General features: G+C 36.5%; 1 protein-coding gene across 1 annotated transcript in view; it reads right to left on the bottom strand.

Moving 5' to 3' along the window:
* The window catches only part of LOC150096717 (kinesin-like protein KIF21A), a 753,433-nt gene that overhangs the window by 675,964 nt on the left and 60,180 nt on the right, over positions 1-17,289 (bottom strand). Inside the window, exons 4-6 of the mRNA XM_090408696.1 lie at positions 11,561-11,743; positions 11,414-11,470; positions 9,477-9,569 (exon numbers count right to left, since the gene is read on the bottom strand). Coding sequence (XP_090264822.1) covers positions 9,477-9,569; positions 11,414-11,470; positions 11,561-11,743 — 333 coding nt within the window. The remainder of the gene's footprint in view (positions 1-9,476; positions 9,570-11,413; positions 11,471-11,560; positions 11,744-17,289) is intronic.

The raw sequence follows: 17,289 nt of genomic DNA, 5'->3' as shown, positions 1-17,289 counted from the left end.
ATAGGACTGTCAGCGAATAGAACACATTACCAGAATGTGTTGTTAATGCAAGTAGTGTTAAAGATTTTAAGATTCAGTACAATAAATATGTTGTCAGTTGAATTAACCTCCCATGATGAGTCTGCTGACTCCATGGCGGGTGAAATAATAATGTAATCCTATGGTTGTATTCACAGCAAGATTCTGCAACATCTTGAACACTTCAAATTCATCAATCTCCACTTGGATTGTACATCCTTGAAATAGCATTCAGAGTACTTAGATGTTCAATAAAATACTTTCAAGCAGAGATAAGGTTATTATCCCTCGATATACTGTTTTTCAGGTTGGTGACCCACTTTGTCATAGTTATGAGTACACTGGATTTTCAACAACTCATCATGATGTAATTAATCACTGTGCTCTCCATACATGCATATTTATCAAGATGCACATATGCATCTTGATAATGTTAAATACTAACTATTACATAATATTTTATGATTTTCTATTTAGAAGGTTAAAAGATACTGCAAACTGTTTTACATGTACTTAAGTGGTAATACTTAAGGGGTGCTTAAGGGTCAAAGCTGTATAACTGAGAGGAGACCTCCACATAGCCTTTAAAGGAATGCGGAGAACCGACCAGGGCTTCTGACCTAATGTCCAATCCTCACCTTCTCGTGGTGCACCCTGTTGGGTATCTACTTTGATACTGAACGAACGAGGATGGGCTGGCAATTTGGGATTTAGCCGACCAAATTGTATTCTTATTGGTTAAACCAAAATAAAAAATGATGGTACAACATGACAAAATTTCATGCTGGCTGGGGCGTCGCCCGGTTAAACAAGGCCCCCGTTGTTTTCGCCAGGGAACCAGGGCGAACAGCGAAAAGTCAGCTACTGGAACAAATCTGAAAACAAACCCCAACTCAACATCACCAGAGTTAAAGATCGGTACTATCAACGTAAGAAGCCTGAATGGCAAAGAAATGGAGCTAGCTGAGGAATTAGATAAGTACCAGATCGACATAATAGGGGTGACTGAAACAAAAAAGACCAAAACTGGTGAGATCTTTCTGAGCAATAAATACAAAATGTTATATTCAGGCAATAACAATCAAGGAAAAGAAGGAGTAGCCATAGTATTCAACACAAAATACGAGGCTAATCTTCTTGAATGGCAGTCAGTCTCAAGTAGAGTAATGTGGGCAAATATGAGAATGGGGAACTGGTACAATGAGACTTATTTGTGCCTATGGTCCCACAGAAGGTTCTACTAAGGTAGAAGTGGAGGAATTTTTTCAGGCTTTAGAAAAAGCAACTGACACAATGAAAAAGGAAAAGTTGGTCCTTGTTGGGGATCTAAATAGTAGAGTAGGAAATGATTGTGAGACATACAAAAATATTTTGGGAAAATTTGGAGAAAAGAGCAAAGCTAATAATAATGGCAAATATCTGTTGGATTTCTGCTCAGGACATGGACTGGTTATTACTAACACCATGTTCCAACATAAAAATGTGCACAAATTCACATGGAGAGAAGAGGCTAGGAATAAGAAAAGTCTCATTGAGTATGTTATTGTTGATAGTGATGTTTTCTCCCTGGTGCAGGACACCAGAGTGTACAGAGGATTTGAAATTGGAAGTGATCACTATTTAGTCTTGAGCAGGATAAAATTGAATTTCATATTGAAAAGAATAACATGTAAGAAAGTTTTAAAGCGAATAAAAGTTGAGCAGCTCTCAGATGTAAACTGTAGACTAAAATACAGAAATATTATTGAAAAGAAAATGAAAGAGTTTGAGAACAGGAATCAAACCTTGGAGATTCAGTGGCAATCTCTGAAGGAAACATTGATTGATTCTGCCAGAGAGGCATGTGGTGAAGTTGTGTGCAAAGATAAAAAAATCAGAACTCCCTGGTGGACACAGGAAGTTAAAGAGGCAGTGAAGGAAAAGAAGAAAGCATATCAAAAATTCCTGGCAAATAAGTCAGCTTTTACTCTTACAGAATACAGAGACAAATGTAAGAAAGCTAAACAGTGTGTAAAACTAGCTAAACAAAAGTCATGGGAGGACTTTGGCAAGAATATAGAAAATAAATATCAAGAAGGTGGCAAAATATTCTGGAGGTTGTTGAAGAAGCTTAGGAATGGAGGAAAGAGTGCTGTAAAAGGAATTAGAGATGATAAAGGTGAAATGAAAACAGGAGAAAAAGATATTCTTGAAGTATGGAGTAATTACTTTGAAAAACTGCTAAATGAAACAAGCAGTGATGACAGCACAGTGATAAAAAACACTGACCAGGCATGCAGTCAGGAATACATATCCATACTTGAAGTAGAAAAAGCCATCAAAGGCTTGAAATGTGGAAAGGCAGCAGGAGTAGATGATATTCGACCAGAAATGCTGAAGTATGGTGGTATAAGAGTCTTACAGTGGCTGCACTGCATAGTTCAGAAAGCCTGGACAGAGGGACGAATTCCCGATGATTGGAGTAGAGCTCTCATAGTACCTATATATAAAAAGGGAAATAAAACTGAATGTGAGAATTACAGAGGTATTTCCCTACTGAGTGTTCCTGGCAAGATCTATGCAAGTATACTTGAGAAACGGTTGAGAAGAATTGTGGAAGAAAAGCTTGGTGAAGAACAAGCTGGATTCAGGCCAAATAGAGGCTGTCAGGATCAGATCTTCACTTTACGACAAATAGTCGAGAAAGCATGGGAATATAACAAAGATCTGTATTTAAGTTTTGTCGATTTGGAAAAGGCATATGACAAGGTGCCAAGAGAGAAGCTATTCAATACGCTGCAGTTATATGGTGTCAATGGGGCATTATATCAATCAATACTTAGTCTTCATTTGAGTTGTGAGTCAGCAGTTAGAATTGAAGGAAGTACAGGAAGATGGTTTAATGTTAAATCTGGTGTGAGACAAGGATGTACATTATCCCCTCTGTTATTCATTATCTATATGGATCACAGTATGAAGGAATGTGGTATTAAACCTGATATCAAAATTGGAGATGTTAATGTCAGCTCTTTGCTTTATGCGGATGATGTTATACTTCTAAATAAATCCGCTACAAGTCTGCAAGATTCTCTGACTAAATTGAATAGCTGTTGTAATAGATATGGTATGAAGGTCAGCAATAAAAAGACAAAGACAATGAAAATAGGCAGAATCATTGAAAATGTCAACTGTGTTGTGAATGGAGAACCTGTGGAACAAGTAAAACATTTCAGCTACTTAGGCACAATTTTTACTGAAGATGGTAAACTAAATATAGAAATAGACAACAGAATCAGCAAAGCTGGTATCGTGGGAAGTCAATTGAATAAATTCATATGGAATAAGAAAGAAATTAGTCGGAACACTAAATTAGCTGTATACAAGACTGTGTTCAAACCAATTTTAACTTATGGATCTGAGAGCTGGGTCAGAAGTAAAACACTTGACCAAAGACTAGAGACCGCAGATATGAGAGTCCTGAGAAAGATTAGAGGCGTGAACAGATGGCATCAATGGCAATATCATATTAAAAATGAGGATATTAGGAAAGAACTTGACATTGTCAGCATCCAGGAATGCGTTAGCAGAGCTAATCTCAGATGGTATGGTCACTTAAATAGAATGGGAGAGGAAAGATTAGCAAAACAGGTGTTCTCTGCCAGGTTGGCAGGAAAACCACCCAGAGGAAGACCAAGATATAGGTGGATTGATACGGTACAAAGTGCCTTAGACGATAGAAATATAAGATCTGATAATGTTGGAGTCTTGACAAGTAACAGACTGATTTGGAGGAAAATTGTAGATAGGAAGTTAGTAATGATGTAATTTTTCATGTAGTACTGTCATTTCCCGTACACCCCTTGAGGGTACATGGCAGGAATTTGATGATGATGATTAAGTGGTAATAATTCTAATCCAACTATCTTTTTAAACAACTAGAATTTATAATATTTCTGTCACTACCCATCAATTTCCATTAATTTCCTTTCCCTGCCATATGTTTTATTTTCACCCAAGTTATATATTTTGGCAAAACATTACCTTACCTATTGTTGTATGTTCTTTCTCGGATTATTTTTATAATGGCGATTTATTTCATATGGGGTTCCCCCCCATCCCATAGGATGGGTTGAGCCCTCCTGAGGGATTAAATATGTATTTCATGAATGTAGATCCATGTGTGTTCATAGGGCTGGTTTGTCTGTTCTGAGAGAGAAAAAAAAACCAAGTTTCCAGATGAAAAACCCCTCTAACACTGTATGAGACTGGCTAATTCACCTTTAGTCAAAAGAGACCAGATAAAGGTTCCTCACATCATAAACGGGAATTGAACCTAGGTCTTTCCAAACAAAGGACTTTGTCTATACCGACTGAGCTAAGAAGGCTCTTATAATGGTGATGAGGTGTTTCTAGTGTGATGACCTGTCTAGTTTTGGAATCGTATCATAATTATCTTTTCATCATCAATTATGATACTTAAACTTTCAGATACTTAAACTTTCACTGGTTACCACAAACAAGTAAAGCAAAGTGTTATGGACATGTGATATTTGGTTTGCTCTGATGTCAGAGGTCATGTAATAAATTTTGCAGACACTTTTCTTATCATAAAAATCTTTGCTTAAATGCATACCATAAGAAAATTCTTGTGATATCTTCTGTTACTTGTCTAAATAAGCAATTTATAGTGATTTTTTACTCATTGCTTTCAAAGTGATATTGATCCATCTTTAAAACAGAAAAATTATCCAGAATTTGCACAATCTGCCAAAACATTTAGCAGATGTTATTTACAGTAATGCCATCTCTCACAACCTTGTGAGGCAAGAGTGCACAGTCGCTACTACTATTAATCAACACATAGATCATTATGAAGGAAAGTATCATTAGGCCTGATAGCAAAACTGGAGATTTTAATCTCAGCTCTTTACACAAATGACATTATACTCTTAAATAACTCCAGTACAAGTCTTCAGGTATGAAAATCAGCAGGAAAAAAAGCAGGAACACTAAAATGAAATGCATATCAGGAATTTGATGATGACCTCTCCAATTTCTTATGCAACACTTAAGTCTCTTAACATGTCATTCCCAATCTTTTTCCTCAAAAATGAAGACAAATTATGTTTAAAATTTCCCATTTTGTGTCACTGTACATTTAAGATGAACAAATATATTTCATGCATCTATCTTTTTAGGTTACCCATAGTGCCAAAGCTCAGTCAAGTAAAAGGGCATTTTAAAAAAATGCCACTTATCAAAATTACCTAAGACAATCGTTAAAAAAAGGTGTTTCACAATAGCATTCTTGCAGAGTAACATCATTCATTAGATTAGATCAATTTCATTGACATATGCAATATCACCAGCAAACTGTTTATCGGGGACTTAAAGTGGCTTGAAAAATTTCAATGTCTGATCTAGAGCAAGGGTTCCAGATTATCTGATTCCTCCCCTTCCCAACTTGCCCTACTAATTTATTTATGCATATGGCTTTGTAAAACTGGCAAGTGAAATATACAATCATAATATCCAGAAACAAATGATGAAAATCTTAACATGTAAAAGTTCATTACATAAAAGGCACAAACTGCTTTCCAAGTCTTCCTTTTTAAAAAAAGTAAAAAGTAATTACAACTAGAGATCAACATCCAGTCTGGAAAGCCAATCCAAGGCCTCATCCGTCACCTTGTGGATGTCCCATAGGCCGCCACCGTGAAATTGGCACCTTGAGCAGTCGTACGCAATAGGAGTAATCGTCTGAGCCGAGGGAGAACAATCACAATAAGGATGGTCTAACAGCCCCCATTTGTGTGGTAGGTAGCCACATCTGCCCTGGTTAGTTCTGATATCCTGTTGATTGATGACGAAATCTTCATAGGAAGAGTAAAACCAGGCTGCAGAGCACAGGGATCTTCTACCAGGAAGCTGTTTGTTGGGAGATTGTTGGACCAGTATTCTCTCCACATGTCAGGGCAGCTGAAGAGAGTTTGTCCATGGACCAGAGAGGCTTTCTAGATTTTAGGCGAAGACCAGGTGGATTAATAAGAGTCTAGTGCAGAAGCAGGAGTGGGTTGCTCAATGCTTTATTAAATTCTTTAATCGAGGCTTGTCTTCTCCATATGTTTAGTGGAGCAATGTTAGATAGGACAGGCAACCAGGAGAGAGGGGTGCTTCTCACTGTCCCACTAGTTGTGTGCATGGTAGAATTTAGCTAGGGGTCTATAATGTTAGTGTGTGCACTTCTTTCCCAGACAGGAGCACAATATTCTGCTGCAGAGAATGCAAGGGCTAGTGCAGACGACCTTAGGACTTCTGGACCACAATCCCAGGCTGTTCCAGCAAGCCTTGAAATGATATTGTTTCTTGTTTAAATTTTGTTGGATAGGTTGGCGATGTGCCTTTTATAGGTTAGGCTTCTGTCCAGGCTCACTCCAAGTTATTCCGGGCGAGGCTCATGTTGTACCATTTTTTCCACAGAAAGAAAGGTTGAGGTGTCAATTCGCCTCAGCATTGTTCAGGTGAAATACTGTGGACAGTTTTTGTTGGATTTGGCTTTAAGTACCACTGCTTGAAGTACTCTTCCAGGATGTTCAGGTCAGGTTGATTCCAGGTTGGCAAAGGAGGTAGATTGATGTAGGATCGCTAGGTCATCAGTGTACACATACTTGCTTGAGCTGGTATGTGGTAAGTCGTACACGTAGATGTTAAAAAGTAAAGGGGATAACACAGAGCCCTGTGGGAGACTGTTGTGAAGGAATCTGGGCCTGCTCTTTTTTCTGCCAATATGGACCCAGATCTTTCTGTTGGAGAGAATGGATTCAAAAAGCTGGAAAGTTTTTTTGCACCTTATTATATTTCCTAGCTTTAGGAGGAGGCCCCTGATCCAGAGTGTGTCATAAGCTGATGTTAGGTCAATGAAAGTAGCTCCAGATTTCAGTTTCTTCTGGAAGCCTGCTTCGATCTATGTTGTCAGGGCCAGGACCTGGTCACAGCAACTTCTTCCTGGCCTGAAGCCAGCTTGTTCAGTCGGGAGTGCTCTTTCGATGAGTGGTGAAATTCTTTTAAGGAGAATTCTTTCAAAGAGCTTAAAGGTGGAGCAAAGCAAGGAGATAGGTCGTAGATTTTTACTTCATTTGGATCTTTCCCTGGTTTGGGCATGGCAATTATTTTGGATTCCCACCACAGGTTTGGTAGTTTACCAGTCATAATGTCTGAGAAAAGGGCGGAAAGCTATGTTTGGCCTTGTTGACAAAGATGTTTTAGAAACTCAGGGAGGATACCATCCACTCCTGCAGCCTTGCCATTCTTGGCGAGTTTTAAGGCTACCTGTACCTCTTCCCGAGATACTGGATGTACAAGTTCAGGAAGCTCGGGTCCCATCTTCAGGATTTATCTGATGGAAGACTGCACGGCAATCATGGAGGTTTTCAATAAATGATTAGCCATTTGATCAGGAGTTATCTCTGTTGTTTTGTTTGTTGTTGTTGGCTCTGCCCCACCTAATTTTCTCAGAAGTGACCAGATTTTCCGGCTAGATGTGGTGAAATCTAGTTCATGGATGGTTGAGATCCAGCTTTCCCTTCTGATTTTATCCAGGGTTGCTATGAGCTCCTTAGCAACAGTTGGGTCTTCGGTTTCCTTGTATTTGGCTAAAAGTTCTTCAGTTTCTCTACTCCATCATGGGATATATTGTTTTCTGTAGCCTCTAGGAATAGAGGCTTTGGCTGCAGTTTGATTAGTTTAACAAATCTAGGATAGCAATTAGGAGTGGGTGGAATTGCTCTAATGGTCTGCTCGATTTGTTTCTGAAATGCATACCAGTTGGACCTGCGAAGGTTCCATCTAACAATTGGTGTTCCACTGATGACTGGGATTAGTGTAGGATAATGCTGACTATTAGGGAATCTGTTGAGAATGGTTCTGGTTGTTGTCAGAGGATGGTCTTCAGAGTCTTTACTGACTATGCACAGATCTGGGGTGTAGGTTCTGTTCCATCTGGCTGAGTGAAGAGTGCCCTCCTGCTTGGCATCGTAAATCAAATACAGGTTATATGTATCCATCCAATTAACTAGATTATCACCGTCTCGATTGTTAGAGGAATAGTCCCACATGGTGTGATGAGAGTTGAAGTCACCAACATAGATAGCAGAGTGAGGTGGTGGCCGGTCCATCTGATCAGGCCAGGATTGTGATGGTGGTTTGTAGACATTGTAGATGGTGGTATTTTGAACTTTAATACCCTATGGAGTATTCTGTATCAGGTACATGTTGGGTTATGTCCTTGAGGCCAGGCCAGATGTAGGCTGCTAGGCCATGCTTGGGATGACAGTTACAGGACATGAGAATTAGGTCTGGGTTTTAAGTCTATTGAGTGGTGTGTCAGCCACATGGATTTCCTGGAGAACGAAGACATCAATTGCTTTGTCTTTGGCTATTTTGGCAATGACTTCGGGTTCAGATAGTCCTATGTTTAGGGAACATATCTTGAGAGAATGTTGTTTAGGGGGACTGTACTTATTTTTCGAAGCTTACCCTCCACCCAAACAAGCAACGCGATCCTTGTTATTCTGGGCGACGATCGAGCCGGCATGGAGCTTTTTAAGCTTTGTATTCATCATAGTTGTTGTAAGTGGTCCAGGAGGCTTGGCATCTTTGGATGCCTTGTTTGAGACATTTGCTTCATATTACTTGTGATTCATCTCTGGGGCTTCTTTTGTCTGAAGCACCAACAATGTACCACAAGGTAACACTACTGGCAGGGGGGCACGGGAAGGCTGTCTCAATTCCCTTCCCAACTTGCCCTACTAATGATTCAGTATTATAGATTCTATACTAACATACCATGTGTGGAATAGAATTAATATATGTATAAAAAATTATTGCAGCAACGACTAATGCCATTTTAAGTTTATGTAGTAATGTAGAGAGCCTGTTGCTATATGTAACATAATTTTGCCTAAAAGTGGTCCAATTTAAATCGTATTGAGATGACTAGACAAATTTAAGAAGTCAATAAATTTTATGTAGTCAGAAAAGAGTTATTTTGTATCAATACTTGATGTGTACATTTGCAAAATAGTACATGTCAAAATGGACCACTTTAAGGCAAAATTAACAAGAAATAACATTTGTAAAGGATATTTCTTGTTGATCTATCTACATAATATCTTAGATGTTTACTTGTTGCCAAAGAAAATGACAATACATAACAGTATCAGCACCATCTTCTCTGAGAATGGCATTAAGGGACTAATATGTAACTGTATAACACCACTATCTTACATAACAATATACAGAGGGATTACAAACTAAGAACAAGAAATGTACTGCTGATGTAAATATCAATCTGAATTTGAATGTTAGCTAAACAGAATTAACAGATGAAGTACAATGTTATGAGTAGCGTAACAAATTATAATACTTAATTCAATACTTCTCAAAGGACATATTTACATGCAAAAAAAAAAAAAACTTACCTCTTCAACTGAAAGAACTGATCTAGTTGTAACTCCAACAGTATAAATACATCCGCTAGCATCTTCATGAATTTTAATATGTGACCTTTTACCCTAAAATAATCAAATAAAACGAGATTAACGCCATTATTTAAATCACTATGTATGCATAGAAAAGCATGACCTTAGGAAAGATGCAATCTGAGATTAACTTAAAGCATGTTTTGTGGCTTTTCCCTGGTTGTCATTATATAAAGTTGACCTGCCTGAGTAGTTAATATCACAGATTCAGATCTGGGATCTTAGTTATTATAATAAATTAACTTAAGAGATTGAGTGAGAGACAAAGAAATTATAAAAATAATATATCTTTATTTACAAACCATTAATGTTAGTATAAATTTATGCTATTACTTTAAAAGTGGTGTAATATATTTATGTTTCACAAGTGCTATACACAAATTTGCATTATAAATAAAATCTTATCTCCTAAAGAGAAAAAGGCCCACAAACTTAATATCAGACAAAGAACATAAACATCACGCAAGATTGCTTCTCTGCAAGATCACAGGATTTGATGAGAACACACAAACTTCAAACTTATGAGGCAGATTTTCTTCTGCTCTTAAAGATAACCATAGAAATCTAATTAGCTCATACCTGTTTTTCTTTGAAAACAAAAAGAAAATTTGTGAGTAACTTTTCTTAAAAAAAGAAAGTACACTTCTTGACAATATCAGTTCCTTTTCTATTTCGTTGAAATACAAGGATAATTTCAAAGTTCTTTTTTCCTTGTAGAAACTTCCTTATCCTTGAATACAAAAAGAATCCATCTCTTTCAGGTTTACAGTGCTTAACTATACATTTGCTGCTTAACATATCAAAAGGAACTATCTGCTGCTTTGGGAGAAACTATAAATCACTTTTAGATGAATTTATTTTAAATGAAGCTAAGATGTAGTTAGATAAAACTACATCTTAGCTTCATTTAAAAGAAATTCATTGGATAATTTTGGGAAAACGGTTTCCCTTCATAACACTCTTTCCAACCTTTTTGGCTTAAGAATTCCTTTGAACTATTTCTCCCTAAGCTTCCAAACTTTTAAGAACATCATCTCCATTCTAATCAAGGCAACAGCTGTTCTGTTATTCTCTCTCATTAATTCAAATACCTTTTTGGAAGTACAGACTTTGTGCAAGTGCACTACTGCCTAGCATGGTAAGCAACATGGAGATGAGATTGTTGGAACAGACAAAGTCAAAAATTCTAAAAATTTTTAAAACAAATATTTTGAGCAATCACAAAGTGAAATAGTGGACAGTGGCTGTCCACTATTTCCAGTGTCCAATATTTGCCTCATTATACTATCTAACATGAAAGCCAGTCATAGTGATTTACTATGACTGGCTTTCAAGAGAATTCACAGAATGTACTAAATTAAAAATTAAATTGAGATTATAAATACACTTGTATGAATAAAGAAATGGTTTAAAAACATCCAATCTAATCAGCAGCAGTATCTATGTTTCATAGATTTTTTTTTTTTTAATTTTTAAAAAAAGTGCAGAAGGTGAACGTCAAAAAATAAATCTGAACTTCACAAGAATTGTAATTAAGCTTTTATTAATATATATATATATCAGAGGGTGGGAGGTCTGGAAAGTTCTGATAAACACCTAGAGCAAAAATTGATTAATTTTATGTCTTCTTATATATCCTAAAAGAAAAACAAACTATTACAAATTGATGAAACATTGGGGTTATGGGGTTTTAATATATGTTCTTTCTTATCAGTTGCTTTAATATCATTTTTGTTCTAGGTGTTTATCAGAACTTTCCAGATCCTCCCCCCCCCCCCCCCCGCTTCTCTTAGCCTGGTTTACCATCTCACAGACATTTTCCTATTTGTTTTTTACTTCAATTTTAAGTTTTGATCATTCAAATTAATGAAATTTACCTTTTCATCTAGTTCTTTCACTGGGTCTAACAGGTCAATTATTTCTTCATTATACAGCTAAAAAAAAATAAAATAAAATAATTTGTATCAAATTCCTTTTTTTTCCCCCTTGCAAAATCAAAAATTTAACCCTAACTGTTATTATACCTCCATAAACTGCACATTAATTTTAAAGTCAGGAACTGGATCACCCTTTTCTCTAGATGTCTGCTGCCTTTTAGAAATTCCATGAAAGAGATGTTCTACTGCTCTGGGAATTATGCCTCTTTCTTCATGAGTAACACTTATATCAAATCCTGTACCCATTGTGTAGGTTTTGCCAGATCCAGTCTAAAAAAAAAAAATTTAAATGGTCGTGACATACCATGATCAGCTGAAACAGATATACCTTAATGTTTTGTACAATTCTATTCTTATTTCACTAATTACCATTATTGAAATACCTATGTACACAAATCAACTTCAAACTTATTTTCAAATGAGAGTTTTACAAGGGGAAAAAAAATAGGAAGGAAGCAGCTCTAGCCCATAGCATGTGTCAGTTGGTCCACGAGCCTTCTCCGCTCTTCCATGAGAAAGCTGCATGTGCAAAACTAACAAATGTAAAAACTAACAACATTAGAGCATGCTAAATTTGACTTTAGATCTTTTGTCTGTTGCAATCTGAATTTCTTCATTGTGTTTGTACTGGACCAGAATATGTGCTGTAAAAGATACTGCTTATATTTGCAGGGTTTAAAATCCTGCAAAATATAAGCAAGTAATTTGTAGGAATACATTGTGTGTCATGCAGAAGTGATATGCAAGAAAAAAAGTAGTTCCAAAATACACCAACATGTGGCACTGTGGTGTACTGAATGTAGGTAATTTTTCTGTGTGTAAGAAGGAGAGACATGGCAAGCACATATAACACATTTTTATTAGCTTCCATTATGCATTCACAGACCGTACTGTTCAATGTGCAGTGCTTTCCAGTATGCCACAAACTGCATTCTTTGCACAGTGTGTTCAAGAGCAGAATACAAATCAGGTCATGACTTATGTTGCACACATGCTGTATTTTTCTGCCTTTCAGTGGCAGCACTGAGAGGCAGCAAACTTTTGGGATCATCCTGATAACTTGCTGCCAAGTTGTCAGGATGATCCTGATAAAACTGTCTTTGAGAAATCCCCAGAGCCAGAAGTCACAGGGGTTAGATCAGGTGAACAAGGTAGCCATGCAGTGGGAAACATATGGCTGATCACTCTGGCTTCCGTGAAACGTTCTCAGAGAACCTCTCGTATGGATCAACCAATGTGTGGAAGGACCCACCATGCATCAATATGATTCACTCCATGCACAATCACAGCTGTAACTTTCACACAACAAAATTGTTTATCACATCATGATACATCTTAGCATGAGCAGGTCACAGGACCCAACAGGCAAATGTCCTCAAAGAAGAATGGTCCAATGATAAATGAAGCTGGATGAATGCAAAGGAATTTGTTGAATTGCATGCAAGTTTTGCATAGCCCATACCTGGCAATTTGCGAGTATTCTTTGCTCTGTTCAGGTGAAAGTGAGCCTCATCTCTCCACAAAATTATCCACTGCCACGCAGCACCTAACTCCACTCAAGCGAGGAATGTTAAAGTGAATGTCAGTTGAGTTTGCAAATTCTTGCAGGTGCAACTCCTATGTCGAGGTTATCTTATGTGTGTTAGAAATGCAAAATCTTCCATAGAATTTTCCAGATAGTTGTGTAAAGCACATCCATGTGTCTTGATACAGCACATGCACTGCAGAAAGCAGTGCTGTCATTCATGACCTGCTCCACAATGGCAGTGGCAATTTCATTCACTTGCTGTGAACTGATCAGTTTGTGACCTCTGTCAAGTCCAGCTCCAACAATTCCATTTGTTCAAAACAACTGATCATTCATTGCATAGCACATGGAGATAATGGAACTCATCAACAATTGTTCAGGTGATGAAATTTGTGGAATGCAGTAACAACATTGCAATTGCTTAGATAGTACAGCTTCACGAGCAAAGCATGTTGGGGAAAGGTTAGGATCATCACTGTGGACAGTGATGGCACTAACAACCAGAATGAAGGGAAATATCCTGTGTCCATTATAAACCCTGCTGGCAGTTGCCGAGTTGTGTGATATGCAAATTCTATGCATTTGGTGTTACAATGCCCTGCTGGCGAATTTTGGAACTACCTTTTTTCCCTCTCCTCAGATATTGCTTCTGCATGATGCACAATTATTATTATGTGAATACTCCAAGAAGTCCAAAGGCTCACCAAGGGAGGGCACCTACTCTACAATTCTGTCTCCACCTCTCAATCCACCAAATGCAGCAAACCTCATGATCTTCACCAATGCCATCTACTGTCCACACCACCACCACTAGTATTTTCACAGACAATTGTAAACAACCATATCCATGGCAGGATTTGAACCTGCAGCCTTTTAGTTGGAGAGCAGATACACTAACCACTCAGACAACCAAGTAGACAATGTATTCCTACAAAGTTTCACAGCATTTGGATCAATGGCTGATGCTCCACAATGCCTTAAACAGGGATACTTTAATTTTGATCACCCTATATACATATTATACATATATATATATTATACTGTGAAAAAGATGAATTTGGTCACTTGTGTAGGCCAAGGATTAATTCAGAAATCCATTTCCATAAAACTAAATTTTTTGTGTTTTTTTTTAAATCAATTCACACATAATAGCTGTTGTAGCACATTGGTGCTATGTGCAGTTAAGAAGAAAGTAGGAATCTGTATGTGTTTCTTGCAACAGCTGAAGGTTATAAGTCTAGAAAAAACAGCAAAGGGAAGGCTGTTGCACAGCCTAGAGAAAATGAAAGAAGAAACATTTCTTTGGTACGTTTGAAGCTATAGAGTAAATGAATGTTGAACAGTAGCTGTAATAAATGAATGTTCAACAGTAACCACCACACCTGTTGCTTAAAGCAACAGATGTGGTGGTTTAGCAGAACAATATCACATGAAAATACATCAGAAGTATAAAACAGAAAGGAATGCTAATGAGAAAGCAACTGGAGGAAACGTGAGAGAGAGAGAGAGAGAGTTATCAATTCACCACACTACTCTTTTCTAGATGGCTTCAAGCATTTCGAACTAGGGATGTGCCATACCATGATTTGGCCAAAGAGCATTGAATATTCATTTTGAAATTTTGCTGAACCACCAAATATTCAGCCAAAGCATACTGAGTTAAATTTTATAAACAAATGTTTTGAGAAAACATTTTACTAATTAAAAATTACATAATTAAAAATTTATAAAAAAATTAATGGGTGGATTTTTTTTTTGTTTAAAATATTTGTTTATAAAATTTAATTCAGAATGTTTAAAAACTGTTGTTTCTTATCAGAGATCGGTCATATAACCCTTAAAATGGCAAGAAACCTCAATCGACACCAAAGCAATCCCGTTTACAGACAGTTGATTTTCATAAGCAAACAGCACAGCAGTCAAATTAAAAAGTAATTATCAAAGAAGAGTCAAAAGGCTTCATTTTGGCATTATAAAATAAAATTCATATTTCATAGCTGAATATAAATAAATTTGTTTCTTCAATAGCGCAAGCAAAAGCAGCTCTGATGCCAAGAATTGTATTCTCTTAACTATGCCTTTATTCGAAACCATCCAAGTTTGTTTATATATATTCATTTTAATATAAACTGACTAAAAATCTGAGAATTATAACAAATTGAGATTTATTTGAAAATGCAACATGTTTTGTCGGGATTGACTTCATCAGGCGTTAAGAACATACATATATATATATATATATATATATATATATATATTTTTTTAGGGTCTAGCTACTCACTGAGGAGACCTCAAAAAAAGGTTGAAACCGGTCTGGGTAGTGACCCCACCCATAATGTATTGCAGTATACATCTTTTAGTGAGATGTGCTTTATATTATGGGAAAATACTAAGAATAGTGATCAGAGCTTTAACCACCTTTACAATGAGTTACCCTGGTGTTATACCATCTTTAGACTTGAACTATGTTTCAGGCACAAACTTAATTGTTTGCATACTTGGGATTAGGAGTTAAATAACCAAGCTTATAAAATTACTTGGTAACCCTAATATATATATATATGTGTGTGTGTGTGTGTGTTCTTAACGATTCTCAGAATATATATATTCTGATATGAAATAAGCGCTTTAAACATCTCCTATTTGAGAACATAAGCTCTGAAGTAAATTTCTGAAGCTTATATGTTCTGAACCAGCATGAAGATATAGCAATAAACATCAACATAGCCAACAAAACTTCTCATATCCTTCACACCATGTGAATTTATGTGGTATTCATCTTTATGCATCACTCCTTGTGAACTGATGAAATTAAATTAAAGCTGCAAACTTTGTATGTTGATAAAAGCGAGTTATATGTATACCGTATCCTTTCGATCAGTGGTTCTTAACCTTTTGTTGCTTGGTGCCCCCTTTCAACTATTTGTAAGACCTGGTGTCCCTACTCAATTTTATACTAGGTTGACTCAATAAGATAATTATAATATATTATTATGCAAACCTAAATTACCACCGACATATTTGAACTGATAGTTAATTAAAAATTAATGACTGACACAAATTAATTTACTGAAAAAGATGTACACTTACTGTATTTAATAAGTCAATTATTAATAGCTAATCTGAGCATGATGAGATCCTGCTAATTTTTCAATATCAGGTTCAATGTTTGACAAACGAAGTCTCAAATCTCCTCTTTCACTTCAATCTATTTCGCTTCCTAATTATCAATTGCAACAAGATGCTGAATCCTTTCTTGACCAAGTATGAAGAAGGAAAACAATGAGCATTAATTTTATTTCTTGCCAAAGCTGAGTATACTTACATTGCATGTTTGGCCAGAATCTTTCATACCCACACTTTTGAAATTGTACTTGAGCTTCAAAATCATTTTTTAAGTCAATAAATTCTTCAAACAAATTTGGATGAACAGAAGTGGCATCAGAAAGAAATGAATTCATGCTACAATCGGGTTTTTTAAGCTCATCAAAGTCTTTGAATCTGATCAACAAGCTTCTTTCAGTGTCAGAAAATGGAAACAATAACAATCCAAATGTGTATCTAATATTAAATCATCTATTATTTGTAGACTTGGGAAATGCAGAAAATCTCGTCTTGCAATTAAGTCCAGGACGATTTTTAAATTCAATCTTTAATTCGCAAAATTAAATACTCTGGTATTCTTTTTGGGTTTATTTGGATGCTTTGTTCTTAAATGCTCAATCATTCTCGAAAGCGTCATTCCTTTGTCTGAGAAAGTTTTTTCCCATATTAAGCACACTGGTAACTGCTCATTATTTATGGACAGAATAACTCCATATTTTAAATATCATCATCATCAAATTCCTGCCATGTACCCTCAAGGGATGTACAGGATATGATAGTACTACTTGAAAAAAAATTACATCATTACTAACTTCCTATCTACGATTTTGTTCCAAATTAGTCTGTTACTTGTCAAGACTCCAACATTATCAGATCTTATATTTCTATCATCTAAGGCACTTTGTACCATATCAATCCACCTATATCTGGGTCTTCCTCTGGGTCGTTTTCCTGCCAACCTCGCAGAGAACGCTTGTTTTGCTAATCTTTCCTCGCCCATTCTGTTTAAGTGACCATACCACCTGAGATCCGCTCTACTAACACATTCCTGGATGCTGACAATGTCAAGTTCTTTCCTAATATAATCGTTTTTAATATGATATTGCCATTGATGCCATCTGTTCACGCCTACAATCTTTCTCAAGAACTCTCATATCTGCGGTCTCTAGTCTTTGGTCAAGTG

The sequence above is a fragment of the Typopeltis vanoorti genome, chromosome 18, assembly GCF_054136105.1.
Source record: "Typopeltis vanoorti isolate ZY-2024b chromosome 18, IOZ_Tvanoo_1.0, whole genome shotgun sequence".
Taxonomy (NCBI): Eukaryota; Metazoa; Arthropoda; class Arachnida; order Uropygi; family Thelyphonidae; genus Typopeltis; species Typopeltis vanoorti.
The sequence above is the reverse complement of the archived record's forward strand: the minus strand, read 5'-3'. Positions and strand labels throughout refer to the sequence as shown.